The 18,710-nt window shown below is 48.4% G+C and overlaps 1 protein-coding gene across 2 annotated transcripts; it reads left to right on the forward strand.

Moving 5' to 3' along the window:
• The first annotated feature begins 107 nt into the window (after nucleotides 1–107).
• On the forward strand, nucleotides 108–16,016 carry KCTD21 (potassium channel tetramerization domain containing 21). Of its 2 annotated transcripts, none has more exons than XM_027577986.1 (2): nucleotides 108–149; nucleotides 12,966–16,016. In XM_027577986.1, exon 2 carries the CDS (start codon nucleotides 12,996–12,998, stop codon nucleotides 13,776–13,778), a length of 783 nt encoding a protein of 260 aa, XP_027433787.1. In that variant the 5' UTR covers nucleotides 108–149; nucleotides 12,966–12,995; the 3' UTR covers nucleotides 13,779–16,016. The 2 variants fall into 2 exon arrangements, with proteins under 2 accessions (XP_027433787.1, XP_027433788.1); XM_027577987.1 differs by having other exon boundaries at nucleotides 120–192.
• Nucleotides 16,017–18,710: the final 2,694 nt, after the last annotated feature.

Raw genomic sequence — 18,710 nt, forward strand, 5'->3', positions numbered from 1 at the left:
CAAAGAACCCATAGAGAACTACAAGTCCCGGAGAGCTGCGCGCGGCTCCCGCACCGCCCCGCCCCTGGGCTGGGCTCCGGCCCTCCTCCCCCCCTTGCAAAGCTGCGCTGGCCGCCCGTGGAGGGGAGGCTGCAGAGCGAGGGCAGGAGGTGGGTGCGGCGCGGCCGGGGACGCGGGGCTCAGAGACAGCCGGTGAGGGGACGCGAGCCCACCTGGCAACTGTCCTACTATGAGAGGTCATCTTACCTACCCTAGCCTCGCCATTCTCATCTGTGCAATGGGGATGGCAACGCTAGAGGCTGCGGGGGAGGGGGCGATTATTGGGGAGAAGGGGCGGAGCTGGTGGAAGGAGTCTGGATGGATGGGGAAGGTTGGAAAAGCCCGGATAAAGAGGGTCGAGACTGTGGGAGGAGTCTAGTGGGTGGGGCAAGGAGGGGCGGAGTCTCTAGGTGAGGAACACTCGGGTGAGGTCGGAGAAACGGGTGGCCCTGGCTGGGGAGTGAGTGCTGAGAAAGCCGATAAGGCAAGCCTCGGTTAGACTGATTGGAATGGGCCAAAAAGCACTGGAGAAGGTGGGGCAGAGACACAAATATGAAAAGGATCCTTCACAGCCTTGGAAAGCCCAGGGTCGGCCACGCGCTGATATGGTTTGGGTACCGGGTTCCCTGAGTGGGCAAACACCCGTGAATGCACAGAACACCTTCCCTCCCTTGTGATAGAAATAAAGAGCCCATCCCTTGAACTCAGTGCGTCACACACATGATCTCATTCAACTCTCATACACTGTAGAGGCATCGCCGTATCTGTTTACAGGAGTAAAGTAATCTGGAGTGGATGGCAGGAAGAAACAAAAGTTTAGATGTCTTGCCCTATGCAGGTTGTGTGACAGGACCAGCTTCAACCCTTCTGAGTGCCAACCTGTAAGGCAACCCTCCTATTGATGTTGTGAGGGTGTAATGAGATACATTGGAATTGTATAAATTATCATGGTTTTGAGAAGCAGGAAGGCCATAAGGAAGAGAGTGGTTGAAATAGAGTGCTTGTGCCTGAGGAAAACCACAACATGAAATCTGAGCGTAAGCTGAGAGGGTGAAGGAAAATTCTGGAAGGGGGTGGGGGATGGTAGTGGTGGTTGGGAGTGTGCACCAGGTAAGAGAATACTCTGCTGTGGCCAATGGGCAAGTCAGGTTGCCAGGTGAAGTGGCTTCCCTCCTTCAGCTGGGCAGCTCACTGCAGGGTCCGCGTCACCTGAGTGCAGACGGCACCTTTTCCCACTGCAGTGTGGGTTATGGGGTAATGGAGCTGCCTGTGGGCTTTGTAGAGATATGAACTGGGCAATACAGGACTGAAGATACAGCTGTTGGGTGTGGGGAGGCCAGGAAGGGAAGGTGAGGGGCAGTGCTCCCATACAGTCCCCAAGCTGTGAGCCAGTTTTTATCCTGGTGGACTGTGGGGGCGGGGAGGAGTCTCATCTGGCTTTCCTGGGAGACACATTACTCATTCTGAGTATTGTCACCGTTGAAATTTACCCAGCCATATTCAATCTGTCTCCTACATGGTGGGAATTCCTACATTCACTTCCACGTGGTCACCTGGGCCTTGCCTTAGATTCCAAATTGAAACTTAAAGTGTTCTAAAATAAAAATGTTTTAAAATGCAGGAAATGGTCATAACCGCCCCCCCCCCCCCCCCCATGGTAAATGTCAGTCTGGGGTGAGGAAAATGGATCTGACTAAGCAGGGGAAGAAATTTCTTCCCCTTCTCCTACTCTGCCCGCTTCAGGGGATACAGAGAGGGGAGATCCCAGCCCCAACTGGATGGTCAGGCACCCATCTACTCAGGCAAAGCAGGCTTTGGTAAAGGATGGAAAATAAAACGCCCTGGAGATGGAGAGAAGGAAGGAAGGAAGGAATTCCAGCTGAAGGGCCTGGCAGATGCATGGGATTTTCCTTCAGAGTGCAGGCAGAAGGGATGGCAGGTACCAAATTGCAGAGATAGGAGAGGGCCTGGCATGGTTGGTCTCTAAAGTAGGGAGAGTAATAGTATCTACTTCATTTATGGAATCAACAGACATAAAGTGCCCAGCATAGGGATAACTGCTCCTAAATGTCAGCCATTATCATTACTGCTGTAGATACAGTCACCATCAATCGGGGAGTTGGCCCAGGCCCACACAGCTAGTACAGGCCCAGGTGATGCCAAAGCCCCTCCACAACATTTCTGAGGCCCAGAATGGGCCCCTCTTTGTGACTATTCTCGGTGAGCTGTAACAGGAGTTTCTTTCTTGCTGTAGTAGCAGAGACTCTGGGTTTCGGGAGGAGGCGAGGGAAGCAAGGCCTGAACAGCCATCTTGTCCCAGCCTGGGTCCCAGCACAGAGACAGGCAGGCCTTGTGCTGTGCTTTCTGTGAGTGGTGGTTCTGTGGAGAGATGCCACGCAGGTTTAACTTCTATCTCCACCACCAACTGTGGGCTCTTTTAGCTTCGCCACCTCATCCTCCACAGCACAGCAGTTCGTGGAGAGGAGAATGACCAGATTATAATGCTTCTTGGGAGTAGTAATAACAAACCTGTTTGTTGAACCTGGCTATTTATTGGGGCCGGGCACTCTGACTGGAATTTTACATCTGTCGTCCTATGAGGGAAGCATTCTTTTCTTCCCCCTTTCAAAATAAAAATATTTTTAGAAATTTCAAGGCTGCAGAAAATTTTAAAGGGTGGCTTTTCACCTAGCTACACCAATTCACCCTTTGTTGACTTTGCTTTTATCCACACAAACACACCTTTTTGCTGAACCGTTTAAAAGTTACAGATGTCTTGACACCTGTCTCCTAAATTCTTCAGCATGTATCCTCATTACAGAATTCTCTGACATGACCATAATACCATTCTCATACCTAAGAAAATTTGAAAGAAGTCAATATTAACTAATAACCAGTGGATATTCAAATTTGTCCAACTGCCGAAAAATAGGTAGTTTTTTTTACAAGATGTAGTCAAGATTCACGCGTCGTATTTAGTTATATCTCTTTAAGCGTCTCATTTAACCTAGAAAGAGCCTCCTCAACCTGTGTTAAATTTGGGTTTGAGTATTTTATCAATGATCAGATTCAGGATTTTTTTTTCTTTCTCACAGTGCTGTATACTTATTGCATCACATCAGGAAGTATATGATATCAGGGTCCTACTGTCCATGAATGCTAAATTTGATTGTTGGTTAAGGACACGACCACTTGATCTCCCTATCTCTGTACTTTTTCCCACTGTAACTAGTCTTTGGAGTGATTCTTTGAGAAGGTCGAAATTGTGTGTTCCCTATACCTTTCACTACATCCATTGATGATCCTTGCCCGAATTGCAACATTGAGGGTTGCAAAATGGTGATTTTCTAATTATGCCATTCTTTGTTTATCACTGGTATTCTTGTTATAGAGTAATTCTTTCCTCTGTGTATGTGTCTTTCTCACTCTCCCTGTCTTTTTTTCTTCTTGGAGTGACATAGACTCATGGTTTTTTTTTGTTTTTTTTTTAAATTCAGTGTGTAACATAGCCCATTATCATCATTAATCTTTTTTGGTACTCAAATTATTCCAGATTTGGCCAAGGAGAGTCCCTTCAGGCCAGCTCCTGTGTTGTGTTTGAATTGAGATATAAATCACACATTTGATATATGTATATATTGTGAAATGATTACCATGATGAGTTTAGTTACCATCCACCACAACACGTAGTTACAAAAATAGTTTTTTTTCTTTTGATGAGAACTTTTAAGATCTCCTGTGTTCTTCTGACAGGATCTCATTAATCTTTGATTGCTTCTTTGCTATCTGGCAAGAGCTGTTCCGGGCTCACCTTGCACTTTTTCTGTCAAAGTCCTGGAATCATCAGTTTCCCCCAGGAATCCCTGGTTTCTTTTTGTAGGATTTAACATTTAGAAACTAAGATCTGGGGCCAAGTGTGTTCATTGCTACTGGACTATCATTTCTAGGCTCTTTGAGCAGAGCTAAGAAATGATGAATGGGTGAATGGGCAGGTATAGAAATAATTATCAGTAGATTTACTGTTGTTGCATCTGGTCCTCACTATGTAGAAGGAATAGATTGCACGGCAAGTAGTGTCATTATGGAAGCTCTGTGGGCAGTAATGTAGGAAATTGCACAGAAAGCCCATACCTCTTCCAGGATTCCATGAGTATACAGACTATTGGCTCAAACCTCTGTGGCTGGGTTCAGTCTCTTGCTCAAGACCCAGATTAGAGAAGAACCCAGGCTGCCTCCAAAGGACTGGTTCTCTGAGGAATGTCCAAGCCCAGAACCTCCTCTCAGTCATGACTCAGAAATCAAGAATGTATAGGAAGCCCTGGGCCAGGGATTTATTTTCTCTGCGTTGGTGAAATAAAAATAATGTGATATGTCCTGCCAGGGTCCCAGAGTTATTGTTTTAAGGATCAATGTATATATATATATATTTTAATTACTAATCAGTCTTTTCAACACATATATTACAAAGTTCCTTCTTTTTTTTATTGTTTTAATACCACGGTTTGAAATGTCATTGCTTTATAGTCCTATTTAATGCATTACTAGTAGTTACTAGTTATCTAATGTTTAAGGTAATTACTCTTTTTCAAATATTCTTTCAGGTTATCACTCATCAAATTTATCAAAGTAAGATTGTAATTTTCTTTTCACTTAAATTCAAATAATTAACATATAATGTATTATTGGTTTCAGAGGTAGAGGTCTGTGATTCATCAGTTGTATATAACACCCAGGGTTCATCACATCACATGCCCTCCTTAATGCCCATCACCCAGTTACCCCATCCCCCACCCCCTCCCCTCCAGCAACCCTCAGTTTAAGAGGCTCTTACGGTTTGTCTCCCTCTCTGATTTCGTCTTGTTTTATTTTTTCCTCTCTTCCCCTATGATCCTCTGTTTTGTTTCTTAAATTACACGTATCAGTGAAATCATATGATAATTGTCTTTCTCTGATTAACTTATTTCACTTAGCATAATACCCTCTAGTTCCATCCATGTAGTTGCAAATGGCAAGATTTCAATTTTTTTTAAAGATTTTATTTATTTGAGAGAGAAAGTGTGCCCAAGTAGGCAGAGCAGCAGACAGAGGGAGAGGGAGAAGCTGGCTTCCCACTGAGCAGAGAGCCCGACGTGGGGCTCGATCCCAGGACCCTGGGATCATGACCTGAGCCGAAGGCAGGTGCTTAACCAACTGAGCCACCCAGGCGCCCCAAGATTTCATTTTTTTGATGACTGAGTAGTATTCCATTGTGTGTATGTGTGTGTGTGTGTGTGTGTGTGTGTGTGTGTACACACACACCACATCTTCTTTATCCATTCATCTGTTAATGGACATCTTGGCTCTTTCCACAGTTTGGCTGTTGTGGACTTTGCTGCTATAAACATTGGGGTGCACGTACCCCTTTGGATCCCTACATTTGTATCTTTGGGGTAAATACCCAGTAGTGCAATTGCTCAGCGGGGAGTCTGCTTCTCCCTCTCCCCCTGCTTGTATTCTATTTCTCTCTCTCTCAAATAAATAAATCTCTATTTTCAACTTTTTTAGGAAACTCCATACTGTTTTCCAGAGTAGTTGTTAATCTTTTTTTTTTAATCCTTTGGAAAAAATACTATTGGGGTTTGGATAAGGATAACATAACAACTGTAGTTACTTTTAGAACAACTTTAAGATAGTTCACCTCCAAAGTATTACAGGTGTCTATTCAAATCCTATTTATGCTCCTTAAAATATTATGGCTTGTATTACTGGAGGGGGCGCAGGCTTTGGAGAGAGACCTCATTTGGAATTCTAGCTCTGCTGCCTCCAGCTGTGTGATCTTAAAAAGCTACCTTCACTACTCTGTGCTTCAGTTTTATAACCCTAACAATTGGGATGATACTCATACCTACCTCACAGCATCAGTCTGGTATTTTAATGAAACAATCTATAGGAAAATGCCTCACATAGCTCTGGGCATGTGCTCGTTTCTCAGGAAATGTTGATTCTCTATGCCCTGGTCTTTATGTAGGTCAGAATCAAATTGAGATGGCAGGTGTAAGAGCACCTGGTAAGAGGTAGGGGGGGTCACAAGTGCCAGATCTCTCCAATGGCCTTTGTTCATAGCACAGACTTTGCCTAGGATCCTGGCTTTGCCACTGTTTGGGGCAAGTTCCTCCGTCTTAGAACCTGAAGTTCTCATCTGTAAAGTTGGAGATAATACTTTCCTTGAAGGAGCATTATGGGGCTTAAAGGAGCTAGTATGTGTAACATACTAGTGTAGGTATGATACAGAGCAGGTACTTAGTGAGCATTAGTTGTGTCCTCCGTGAGCACTGCAAGGACAGGTGGGTGCCAGGACAGAGTTGTATTTTGTTTTTGTTTTTGTTTTTTAAGATTTATTTATTTATTTGAGAGAGAGAATACAAGCAGGGGGAGAGGGAGAAGCAGACTCCCCGCTGAGCTGGAAGCCTGATGTGGGGCTCTATCCCAGGACCTGGAGATCATGACCTGAGCTGAAGGCAGACGCTTCAACCATCTGAGCCACCTAGGCGCCCCCAGGACAGAGTTTTAAAGTAGGACTCTAATGTGTTGGCTGCCCTTCCTTACAGGACATCTGCTTTCAAACAATTACATTTTCTATGGCACAGAAAGGTAGAGGTTGCACGTGGGTGATTTTCAGGCCCCAGACTGGAATTGCCCTTTACATGGGACCAGGCTGGGCCTCAGGAACCCCTCTCATTTGGGCCACAGACCCATTTCAGGGAGGACAGAATTCCAGCAGCAACTCCCAAGTCCCCAGGCCTCCTGGCCTTCCCAACCCAGTCAGATGGTCTGACAATCAGCAGGGCATAATTTCCTGGTTTGACACCATTCGTTTTCTCCAAGAGGGAAATAGGGCTGATTTTCTTGGTTCTTTTCAAGTCGAGAGGCAGACTTGGAAAGTCTCCTGCTTCAGAAAAAATTACTCATTCAGAAGCAGTGGTGTGATTTCTTTTATCTGTTTCCTGGTTCAGTTTGCATTCTCATCCATCTTTTTTTTTTTTAAGATTTTATTTATTTATTTGAGAGAGCGAGAGAGAACACAAGCGGGGGGTAGGGGCAGAGGGAGAAGGAGAAGCAGGCTCCCCGCTGAGCCGGAAGCCCGATGCAGGGCTCGATCCCAGGACCCTGAGACCATGACCTGAGCTGAAGGCAGATGCTTAACCCACTGACCCACCCAGGCGCCCCTCTCATCCATCTTTTCTAATCTGGCTTTGAAAAACCTGGCTTTTGTGTTCCCATGTTTGGTCATTAGACATCGTCTGCTGCTGTTGAAATAAAAGGGCTTGGGCCTCTCAGTGGGCTTGCCCTGTGTCAGCCATGGAGGTGCCCTGGGCCATCCTTGGGTCCTCTCCCCACGTCCTTCGATGGGAGCGGGCAGAGAGCAGGCTGGCAGTGGACTAGCCATCCGAGACCACCTACTGACTGGGCTGGACTGAGAACAAGGGAGTGGGCGTCTCTCACTCACGTTGAGACCCGGTGACGGGAAGGAGGAATGATCAGAGGTGTTGGACCCACACAGAACTGGATTCGGATCCCAGGTCCTCCACTGACTCTTAAACTTTCTGAACCTCGGTTTCCTCATCTGTCAAATGGAGGTAATAATAGTGTCTTATCTCATAGGGTGCTTGTGAAGACATCGAATGAGAGAATGCATGTCCAGCATTTAGCACAATAGTATCATCTGTACTTTTCTATATATTTTTATTACAAGTAAATAAAATGCTACCAAGTGTTACATGAAGCTCCTCACATAGTGAGAGCAGGAGGTGTGCGCTCAGTAAGTGGTAGCTAGCTTGCCAAGCAAGCTGCAGGGCAGTGTTTGTAAGGCTGCTTTGGAGATTCGCAAACTTGTTTGAAGCTATTACAGCCTTTTGTCACTATTACAGCTCTTTGCAGCCTGAGTGGGCCGAAGATGGGCCCTCCACTAGCTGGCTGTGTGTCCTGAGCAAGTCACCAGTCTCTCTCAGTCCCACTTTCCTACTTGCCAAATGGAAAATGATGCTTACTTTTAGGGCTGCTGTAAGAATTTTTTAAAGCTGGTGAGTGTAAAGGCCTTGAATGTAGTAAAACACTCGGTAAATGTTCATTCCTTCCCTGTCTCAGCCCCTCCCTGCTGCCCGCCCCCCCATCCCCATATCACCAGCACCCACTGTGTGCTAGGCAGTGCCCCTGCAGGGACATGAGATGTGTCATTGCTCTCAAGGAGATCACAACCTAGGCAGTGGTTTTCAAAAATATTTTTTATCACGACCCCCAGTATGAAGATATACTTTACTTTATATCACGATCCAGTTCATACACCAACAAACTGAAACAAAAGTTTCCCAACAATATATGTAGCTGGTCACAACCCACTGTATTGATTTCATGACGTAAATACGCTCTTGATTCTTTTTCCAGTTTATGAATTCATTTACATATAGTAAAATTCACCCTTTTGAGGTCTACAGTGACATGAATTTTTAGAACCTTTAACAGTCACTTGACTATGCCCACGTCAAGACCTAGACTGTTTCCATCACTCCAAAATATTCCCTCTTGCCTCTTTGTAGCCAGTTTCTTCCCCAATCCAGGCCCGAGCAATCACAGCTCTGATTTCTGTCTCTATAGTCTTGCCTTTTTCAGAATGTTATGTAAATAGGATCACCTACCGTGTAACCTTTTGAGGCTGGCTTCTTTTACTTCACGAAACTTCTGAGACTCCTCAGTTGCGGTATATGTCAGGAGGTAGTCCCTTAGTATTGCTGAGACATTCCATCATATGGTTGTACCACGGTTTACCATTTCCATTTCCAGGTTTGGGCAATTATGAGTAAAGCTGCTAGAATTACCCAGGGACAGGTTTTGCATGGATGTACGTCTTCATTTCTCTGGGCACATAACTAGGAGTGGGATTGCTGGGTCATGTGGAAACCGAATGCCAAACTGGCTTCCACAGTGGTTGTACCACGTCGCCTTTTCACCAGCAACACGTGCGTGTCCATTGCTCTGTGAAGTCAGCAGCATTCGGTGTTGTCAGATTTTTTACTGTAGCCATTTTAATAGGTATCTAATGGTATCTAATTGTGGTTTTAATTTTCGTGTCCCTCATGACTATTGCTTTTGAACATTTTTCATGTGATTATTTGTCTATATGTCTTCTTTGGTGAAGTATTTGTTCAGATCGTCTGCCCATTTTTTTCATTGGGTTGTGTGTTTTCTTCTGAGTTTTGAGAGTTCTTTATATATTCTGGTTAACAGTCCTTTATTAGATCTGTGTTCTGCAAATATTTTCTCCCAGTTTGTCTTATTTTCATTTTCTTAACAGTGTCTTTTGAAATGAAATTTTTCCTTTGGATGAAGTCTCGTTTGTCATTTTTTTTTTTAATGGTTTGTGCCTTTTGGGTCCCAGTCAAGAAATCTTTGCCTCACCCAAAGTCACAAAGGTTTTCTCCTGGAAGTTTTAAAGTTTTCTAAAGATTTTACATTTAGGCCTATGATCTGTTTGGAGTTAATTTTTCCTACATGGTCCAAGATACAGGTTGAGGTTCTTTTTTTGCATGTGGATGTCCAGTGATCTGCATCTTGATAAAGACAGGGAGGAGGGCCATGATCATAACATGATGGATTGGTGGGCACTGCTGGGGGACTGTGCAAAGGGCCAGCAAGCCCCAAGAGGAGAGCTATTAAACTAGTTGAGATCTGGGGACAGCCTTACAGAGGCAGTGACTCATAGGTGGAGCCTTAAAGGTTGACAGCAGAGAAGGTGGTGTACGGAGAGCAAAGGCGGGGCAGGTGACAGCGTGAGGATGTGCGCAGGGGTGTCTGGAGTGCCTGAGCATAGAGTGGGGGAGGGGCTGGAGGTGAGCTTGGAAGGGGAAGGTGGTGTGGGCAGTCAGTAGTGCTTCACGAAGACCAAAATGGAAGGTGGACAGAAAGAAGGCAGGGCACCAAATGAGGATGGAAGGAAAGTGGCGGTGTGGTCAGAGCTCTGGGAGTAGCTTTAGGGATGGGTTTGAGGAGACAGAGTGAGAAAATTTTTAGGGATGAGGAGTCAGAGCTGCCTCCCAGGTCTTGGGCTCAGGCAGTTGGGTGGCCGGGAAGAGTTTACTGTGGGTCTGGGGAAGAGGAATTCTGTGTTAGGCCTTCTGGTACCCATGGGACATCCAGGTGGAGATGTCCAGGAGACCGCTGAGGGCACCCAGGGGGCTGTAGCTCAGTGAGGATGGTTCATGCCCACCTGACCACAAAGCCGAGTCACGAAGCTTCTCAGCACCCTGGAGGTGGCCACTTACCCTCTCCACGTGTAATTGTGCCTTCTACCCTGGGGCCTGTGGATGTGTGATGGTGGATGCAGTGGCGCTGCCCCTAGAAAATAGGCTCTTGAAGGAGCTCTGTGACTTGTGGGCATGGGGAGAATACCACAGAGAGCACCCTAGACTGGGGGCAGGGGTGGTCAGGAAACCTGGCATCTAAGCATCAGCTGGCGCAGCCCTCTCCCCAGATGACGACAGGAAACCGCACGGCTGGGGGGCAGACGCAGGACGGCAGGCGCTCTGCTGCTTTTGCAAGCAGAGAAAGAGGAGTTTGGGTACCCACCCAAGAGCCCCCAGATATGCCCTGTGGCTCCTGTCTCCCCACCCCCAGTGCTCTGCGCTCTTAGCACTAATGTACAGAGGAGATGCAGGGTCTGTGGCCCACAGAACCATCAGGAAAGACAGCCCAGCCTCTCTGATGCCTGAGTCTGCTCTTTCCATGGAACTGAGCCACTTCACAGAGCCTGGGCCTTAAATCAAGGAGAAAGAGAGACTGAAAATTAAAATATGCAAATTACCTTCTAGAAAGAAAGGGAGATTCTGGACTGAGGAAGGGGGTGGCCCTGGCTCCTGGGTCCATCTCCTGCCTGGGCCCTCTGGAGAGAGAACTGACAAGACTCGGCTCCGAGCCAAAGCACCTCCCCCCAGCTGCAGGTCTCCACACAGCAGGCACCCCTCCCTCAGCCCCTCGCCCCACTCCTTCTGTTGGACTTCCCCACTGTCTCGCAGCCCATCTGCTCCAGGCTCCTGCTGCCGATTTTGCAACTTCATGGCTTGTTTCTCTTCAGACACTCCAAATGGTTAATGCCTTTCTGCAATATAAAGGCGCCCCACGAGATGGGGACGGAATCATGAAGCAACCCCCCCAGACAGTTGGGTGGGGCAGCTCTGTCCACCAGCATGGCCTCCATCTTCTGGCAAGAATCTCCATCCTCTGGAGTAAAGGGATCTTGGTGCAGCCAGCCTCAGAAGGCAGGCATGGTGAGGGTGAGAAGTGCTCTGCCCTGCTCACTTTGGGGGAAGTCCTGCCTCAGACCCCTGTTTTCCCATCTGGACAGTAAGCATGCCAGGATTCATTCCTGACCTACTCCCATTCCATCCCCCTTGTCACTGCACCCTCACTACCTTTTGTCTGGATGTCCTCACCAGCTGGGCTCTTCTTGAGGGCAGCCAGGGGCCATTTCTTCTCTGTGCCCCTCGGGCCCAGCATCACGGAAGGATTGCTTAATCTGTTCCACAGGTGGGATCATGTGGGAAGCTGAGAGGGGACATCCCCTGCTTTCTAGAACCTTAAAGAAAACTTAGACTCCAAGACTTCAGGTTGAAGAAGACTCACCAGCCTTAGATGCTGGAAGCTTTGTTAAAGATCTGGTAAAAGGTGCTCAGTGCAGAGCCCCATATTTGCACTGAAACGTAAAGGTTTCAGAAGAGACTAAGGTGTCATCGTGATGGGAAAGGGCAGGCCACCAGGAGCCAAGAGCATCTTCATAGCAAGGTTACAGGAGGATGAGAGTCCAAGAAAGGGTGTCAGAGTCCAGAGAGCTGAGTGGCCTATTGTAAGCCTGGGAGATAGATGGAAATGGCACTAATCATGGCTAGTCATTATAAATGCATTGGGATAGAAAATAAGAAGGCCTCATTGGTACAGCAGTAGGAGTGCTGGGCTTAAAGATGTAAATCTCAGAGCATTTGCTAGGTACTTAGAATGTGCCAGTGTTTGGCTAGTAAGCATTTACATATTTTTCTCTCACATATAAAGGGACCTGGGTTTGAATCCTGGCATGGCCCTTCACGTCTCTCAGCGTGGGGAGTGAATCCTGGCAGTGTTCCTCATCTGCACAATAGGGATGGATGGTGGTATTATCTGTGTCAAAAGATGTATGACCGTTATATAAACAAATGTGTGTACAAGCAGGTAACAAAGCATCCAGTCCAAGCACATTTTCTTTCATTCCTTAGAACAGTGGTTCTAAACTGAACATTTAGAATCACCAAGGGTGCTTTTAGACAAATACCAATGCTGGGATATTAAAGACCAATTACAACAATCTCTGGAGGGTAGGTCCCATGCTTTGTTTTTTCTTTTTCTTTTTTCTTTTTTAGTGAACCTAATATGCTTTAGATAGTGTGGTAATTATCAACCATCCATTTGTTCATCAAGTATTAATTCATTCCAACCTCTAGGACTGCAGGCTTGATCTACAATAAGGAGTTGAGAACTATGCATACATGGAAGTTAGGGACTGAATGTTTGCGTCCCCCCAAGCTCCTATGTTGAAATCCTCATCTCCAGTGTGATGGTATGAGGAGGTAGGACCTTTGGGAGGTGATTAGGCTGTAAGGGTTGAGCCCTCATGAACAGGATTAGTGCCTTTATAAAAGAGACTCCAGAGAGCTCTCTTGCCCCTTCTCTTACATGAGGACACGGCAATAAGATGGTCGTTCCCAGACACCAAATCTGCCTACACCTTAATCTTGGGCTTTCCAGCCTCCAGAACTGTGAGAGATAAACGCTTAAGCCAACTGGTCTACGGTATTCTTTTATACCAGCCCCAACAGACTTAGAGCCCAGATAGGGTTGGGTAATTTCTCACTTTTCTCCCTGCCCAGGACTACTTTCCAGCACCCTAGCCTCCTGCCATGTCAGACCCCATCACACTGAACGTCGGGGGGAAGCTCTACACGACCTCACTGGCAACCTTGACCAGCTTCCCTGACTCCATGCTGGGCGCCATGTTCAGTGGGAAGATGCCCACCAAGAGGGACAGCCAGGGTAACTGCTTCATCGACCGTGATGGCAAAGTGTTCCGCTACATCCTCAACTTCCTGCGGACCTCCCACTTGGACTTGCCGGAGGACTTCCAGGAGATGGGCCTGCTCCGAAGGGAGGCTGACTTCTACCAGGTGCAGCCCCTGATTGCAGCACTGCAGGAGAAGGAGGTGGAGCTCTCCAAGGCTGAGAAGAATGCCATGCTCAACATTACGCTGAACCAGCGTGTACAGACAGTCCACTTCACCGTGCGGGAGGCACCTCAGATCTACAGCCTCTCCTCCTCCAGCATGGAGGTCTTCAACGCCAACATCTTCAGTACGTCTTGCCTCTTCCTCAAGCTCCTGGGCTCCAAGCTCTTCTACTGCTCCAATGGCCATCTCTCCTCCATCACCAGCCACCTGCAGGACCCCAACCACCTGACTCTGGACTGGGTGGCCAATGTGGAGGGCCTGCCAGAGGAGGAGTACACCAAGCAGAACCTCAAGAGGCTCTGGGTGGTGCCAGCCAACAAGCAGATCAACAGCTTCCAGGTCTTTGTGGAAGAGGTGCTGAAAATCGCTCTGAGTGACGGCTTCTGCATTGATTCTTCTCACCCACACGCTGTGGATTTTATGAACAATAAGATTATTCGATTAATACGGTACAGGTAAAAGGACCCCAGCAGCACTGGAGGAGGGTGCTCCCAAGAAGCTCCACATCAGCCAAGATCTTGGAGAGTGCCTCGCCAGTGGTGGGAGGCAGGGCGCTACACTAATCTGTATTAATCGGGTAGCAGGACTTGATTCCCCCCACAATGCAGTCTCCCTATAGGAATCCATGTGTCCTCTCAGCGGAGCCACCTTCTTCCTTGCCACTTTGAGCTAGAGATGGGCTGTTTGTCGCTGTTTGTCATGACAAGCAAAGTGTCTGCCGGTGTGTCCGAAAGGCCACAGGAGGGCTTGCTGGCTACAGAGGAATGGCGGGTTCTTCATAGGCACCAGCCCTCTTTGTACCACTAGGCAGTGCCTCCCGAGAAAGGAGGCCCCCTTCAGTTCCCCAGGACATAAAGTCACCAGAGAGTCCCACCTCGCCTGCTCCTCTGTCCCGAGGATGTGCCCGGAACCTTGGACTTGTTCGCCCAGGGGCAGCCATGTTTGGCCGGCTTGGATGTACAGTAGGATTTCAGAGCTGCGTTTTTGGCCCCTGCTGTGGCGGGGAGAGATTTGAGCTGTGGCATGGCCTAGAGGGGTGAGTGTCCAGGCAGGGTTCAGAAGATGGCGATATCCCTCTTAACTGGGCCAAATGTAGACATTTGGGGATTTCTCACTTCAGAAATGAGCCGCTGTCCCTGTGAAGATTTTGAAGTATCTGGAGCCAGTGCAATGAAAGGCATTTCATAATGTGGACTGCTATGTGACTTTTGTATTCCTTTCCCACAAGAATTTGAAGTATCATCGAAACAGGTCATTTTAAATAATATTGTGGACTCTCAGGGTTGGAAAATAATCCAATGGTCGCATCGTCCGCCCCGGCCCGCAGCACACCCCAGCCCATTTGGGGCTGAGTGCCTCCCCCCAGCACCTTCCAGTGATCACATATCCCTGCTTGCATACTTGCAGCAACGGGAAGTTCATCATGCCCGGGGCAGTCCCTGCCATGGTTGGCCAGTGCTGGCTGTTAAAAAGCCCTTCTTACATTGAACCAAAATCTATCCTTTGACTCCCATTTTCTAGTCTTGGTTCTAGACCCTCCTTCTCACCCAAATGTGTATTTTCTCTTTCAAAATAGTCACCCTTATTAAGAAGCCAGACACTTATCTTAACAATATTATTACTTGGCATCAGAATTCCCCCTGGGATTTGTCTTCAGAACCAAGGTCAGCCCCTGGCCATCCCTTGTAAGTCAGCCCCATTTTGTGATAGTTTTGTTTGTCACCCCCATTCCACCCACCTTCTCACCAGCCATGGCTCCGCATAGCTTTTGACCACCTCCTGTTGGAGGATGAAGATTTACCACCCCAGAAAAGTGTTGCCAGAGAAAGGAGACCAGGGGCTCACAGGGCACTGTGTAGCAAGGAGCCCAGGAGTGGGCTGAAACATAGCCCTGCTCTAGGAGGAAGTGTCCAGCCCCTACAACACTGCTCTGTAAGAAGTAGCCTTCCCCTGTGGTACTGTTTCTGGTCATAACCAGCCCGTGGACCTTGTTGGGGGAAGGTCTAGGGCAAGACACACCAAGCCACCACTCCCCAGGAGGTGATGAACAGTGCAGGCCTCAAAACTGCCCATTATGATTCATCCCTGGAGTGTGGCCTTAGAAGTCCCACAATCTTCCCCATTGGGCAGGGGCCCTCAGACAAAACCAGGGAAGCCTAGTCACACAGTCCCCCACGGGAGATGGGCTGAGGAAGTGGCTTCCCGTAGTTACATCCTGGGACTAGGGAGCCAGTATGGTGGGCCATGGGCAAGGCCATCTCTGTTAGGGAATAAAGGTCTTTTCCCCCTACAGTGGGACCCAGGAGCCTCTGACAGCTGCCTCAGGCCACTAGGCCAATGGTACTCGAGAAAGTCACTCAGGAGAACCTGGGTCAGAACAGACAGCAGAAGCTATGACCACAACAAAACAGTTTAAGGAAGAAATCTTGTAAATCACCGCTTGCCCTTTCTTCCTCCATAAAAAGTCCCTCTCTCCATCTTTTCGGTGCTTCTTAATTCACGCAGCTTGACGTTATAGAAAGTAAAGGATCTGTGAAGCCACTAATGTGCTGTGTGACTTTGTGCAAGTCATTCACCGCACTGAGCCACCTCCATTTCTTTGTCTGTGAAATGGGCATAACAGTAATACGTTACCCTACCTACCTCACAGGGCTGTTGTGAGGATCAAACGAAATAATGTATGTGAGAATACATTCTACATGATAAATGGTGTTGCTCTTTTGTGTCTGCTTATAAAGGGAAAGAAAACCCTGGCCTTGGAAACAAGCTGACCTGAATCTGAATTCTGGCTCCATTGCTTGTTGTGTGACCTGGGACCAGTCACCAAGCCACTCTGATTTGTTTCCTCCTGGGGTAACAACCCCACCTCCCAGTGTTATGAGACTTACATGAGCTTGTGGCCGTGAAAATTCCTAGCTAGGCCCGGCACCTAGGAACTCCGTAAAGGCTTGCTCCTTCAGGAAGTAATCGTGATGCACCGCCGTGCAGGGAGCATCTCAAGAGTACAACTCAGCAGGCCTGTCCAGAGCACTTGGTGTGTGAGCCCTGAGGATGCAAACAGCCACAAATAAGTTCAATCTGGAAAAGGCTTAGAGGATCACAAAATGTGCTGTGGGAACTTGGGGAAAGCAAGCTCAATTCTCACAAAGGGCTTGATGGACGGCCAAGTTGGGCCTTTAAGCGTAGGTTGGGTTGTGACAGAGCTAAGTAGGGTACCATGGGCACCGGAAACAGCACGAGCAGAGACCTAGGAGGCAGGCAGGAAGGGGGAGCCCTCACACTGAGCTCCCAGCACTGGGGGAGTGACAGGTGGTATATTCAGCACCCCGTGCACGCCTCTCCGGCGAGTGCAGCCATCTACCTGGCAAACCAGAGACAGAACACAGAGTGGTACAGGTGGACCATCCCAGAGGATCAGGGAGCTGGAATGAGCGTGCCCTGGGAGGCATGGATATGCATCTTGTGAGCCCTTCCCTGCCCCGAACAAGACCTCACGGTGATCAACCATCTCAAGTATCAGTTTAGCCTTGTGCACAGCCAAGGGCTGTGCCCCAACTGAAGGGCAATTCCAGGCACATGGGAGCTTGTCAGCTCTCTCTTCCTGCCCCAGGCGTGGTGCCAAGCATGCAGAGGGACAGTCAGAAAGGGGGCTGGAGGGAACCGTAAGGCCCCTTGGTGTTACCACTTCTTGAGGCCAGCCACCACAGAGGGCCCCTGAATGCTTGCAGGCCACCTCGAACACTGCTTCCTGTGACCTTCCTATGACTTCACATCCTCAGAGCCACCTAAAGCCCTTTGCCCTTTTATGAAGGGCAAGCCTTGTGCCTCTCTGTTCTGTCTTCAGACCAGAGCTCCGTGTGCAGAGGTGGCCATGGTGCTCCCTTTCCCCCACACATACACCCCAGTGCCCAACACACCTCACAGGCCAGGATGCAGTCACTCTGCTTTGTAAACCTAGCACTTTTGTAACTGCCCTTGGTTCACTCCAAACGTCCAGCTTTCTTTTACAAAGTACTCCTAAAACTGGCTACTGTGATTAGGGGCTGGGCCAACGTCAGCCTGAGACCAGTTTCTCAGCTAACGTATCTCAATAACCAGCCCATCCCTTTCCTGTGGTCTCTGCACTGACTGCCTGAGTCTGCCTGGGCCGGGGGGCGGGGGAGGGGGGCAGTAGGGTTGGTGGGGCAGCTCAGGACTGATGGGGGTGGTTGGCAGAGAAATGAGGCCCTGTGATCATCTTGCAGAGCCAAACAACCTCGATAACCAGCCCATCAAAGGGAGGGGCTGGGCTTTTTTCCAGGTCCTGTGGGGTCCTGGCTCTGGCTGCTTCATCTGCCTAGATAGTCTAGTGACCTCAGTCTCCTTCAGAACCTTCAGGACAGTGTGGCACCAAGCAGAGAACCTGATGCCATGTTCACCCCTGTCTGGGGCACAGGGACTAAGGGGGCCCTGAGGAGAAAAGTCGGCCTCTGGAAGCCAGAGGTTCGCTGAGCAACCCATAGCACCCAGAACCCTAGCCGACACAAAAGACAACAAAACAAACCTTGTGGTGCCACTTTCTGGCTCTGATTTCTGGGCAGGAAGTGCATGCCCAGCCAGATGTGTCTGACCCTCACTTAGACTGGTCCTATTTCCCGCCAACTTCCCTGGCCCTCCACCCCAATATACAAGGCATTTCAAAGCTTTTGTCAACATTTCCCAGTTAGCTGGCAGCCCTAGAGTGTTCTAGTCCATTCTCATGCCAGGTCCCTCCCCAAAACCTAGGTTCCCTTTTACTGAGGTTTTGGGTAAAGGCCCAGCTGAGTCACATTGGAAATCCTCTAAGATCCTGCCAGCTAAAGACAAAGGTTAATGTGTTGTGACATGGGTACTCCCTCCCCAGCCCCAATTAGTTCACTTTATAAATCCGATATTGGGTTTGCTTAATAGTCACCCTTTTGTTTGGTACCTCAGAGGTTCCCAAGCTCCTTCACATCCAGAGTGTCCTTTCAACTCTAGGAAGAATATGCCGTGCCGTTGCACATCTTGGCCTGAGCTGCCCTTTCTTGCCCTGTCTTCGTAGCCCATATCTGCTCATCCCTCGGCATTCTGCAGAAGGCTTGCCTCCTTGGCTCACGGCACAGAGTTAGTCCCAACTTGCTTTGTACCACCCTATACTGGGTGAGGACTTTTACCATCACACTGCAGCTGTTCACAGTCAGCATTGTGCTGCTCAGTGTGTATCAACCAGCCCCCAGAGAAAAGCCCCGATTTGTAGCATTGGCCAATTCCCGTGGTGCAAATACTCTCACTGCAGTTGATTTCAAGTTACCAAAGTGATGTCACTGATCATCAGGAAAAAGATGCACACATCTTTTGGAGATGGAGAGCCAGAGGGAGGCTCCTGCAGCA

This window comes from Zalophus californianus, chromosome 11, assembly GCF_009762305.2.
Source record: "Zalophus californianus isolate mZalCal1 chromosome 11, mZalCal1.pri.v2, whole genome shotgun sequence".
In the NCBI taxonomy this organism is placed as follows: domain Eukaryota; kingdom Metazoa; phylum Chordata; class Mammalia; order Carnivora; family Otariidae; genus Zalophus; species Zalophus californianus.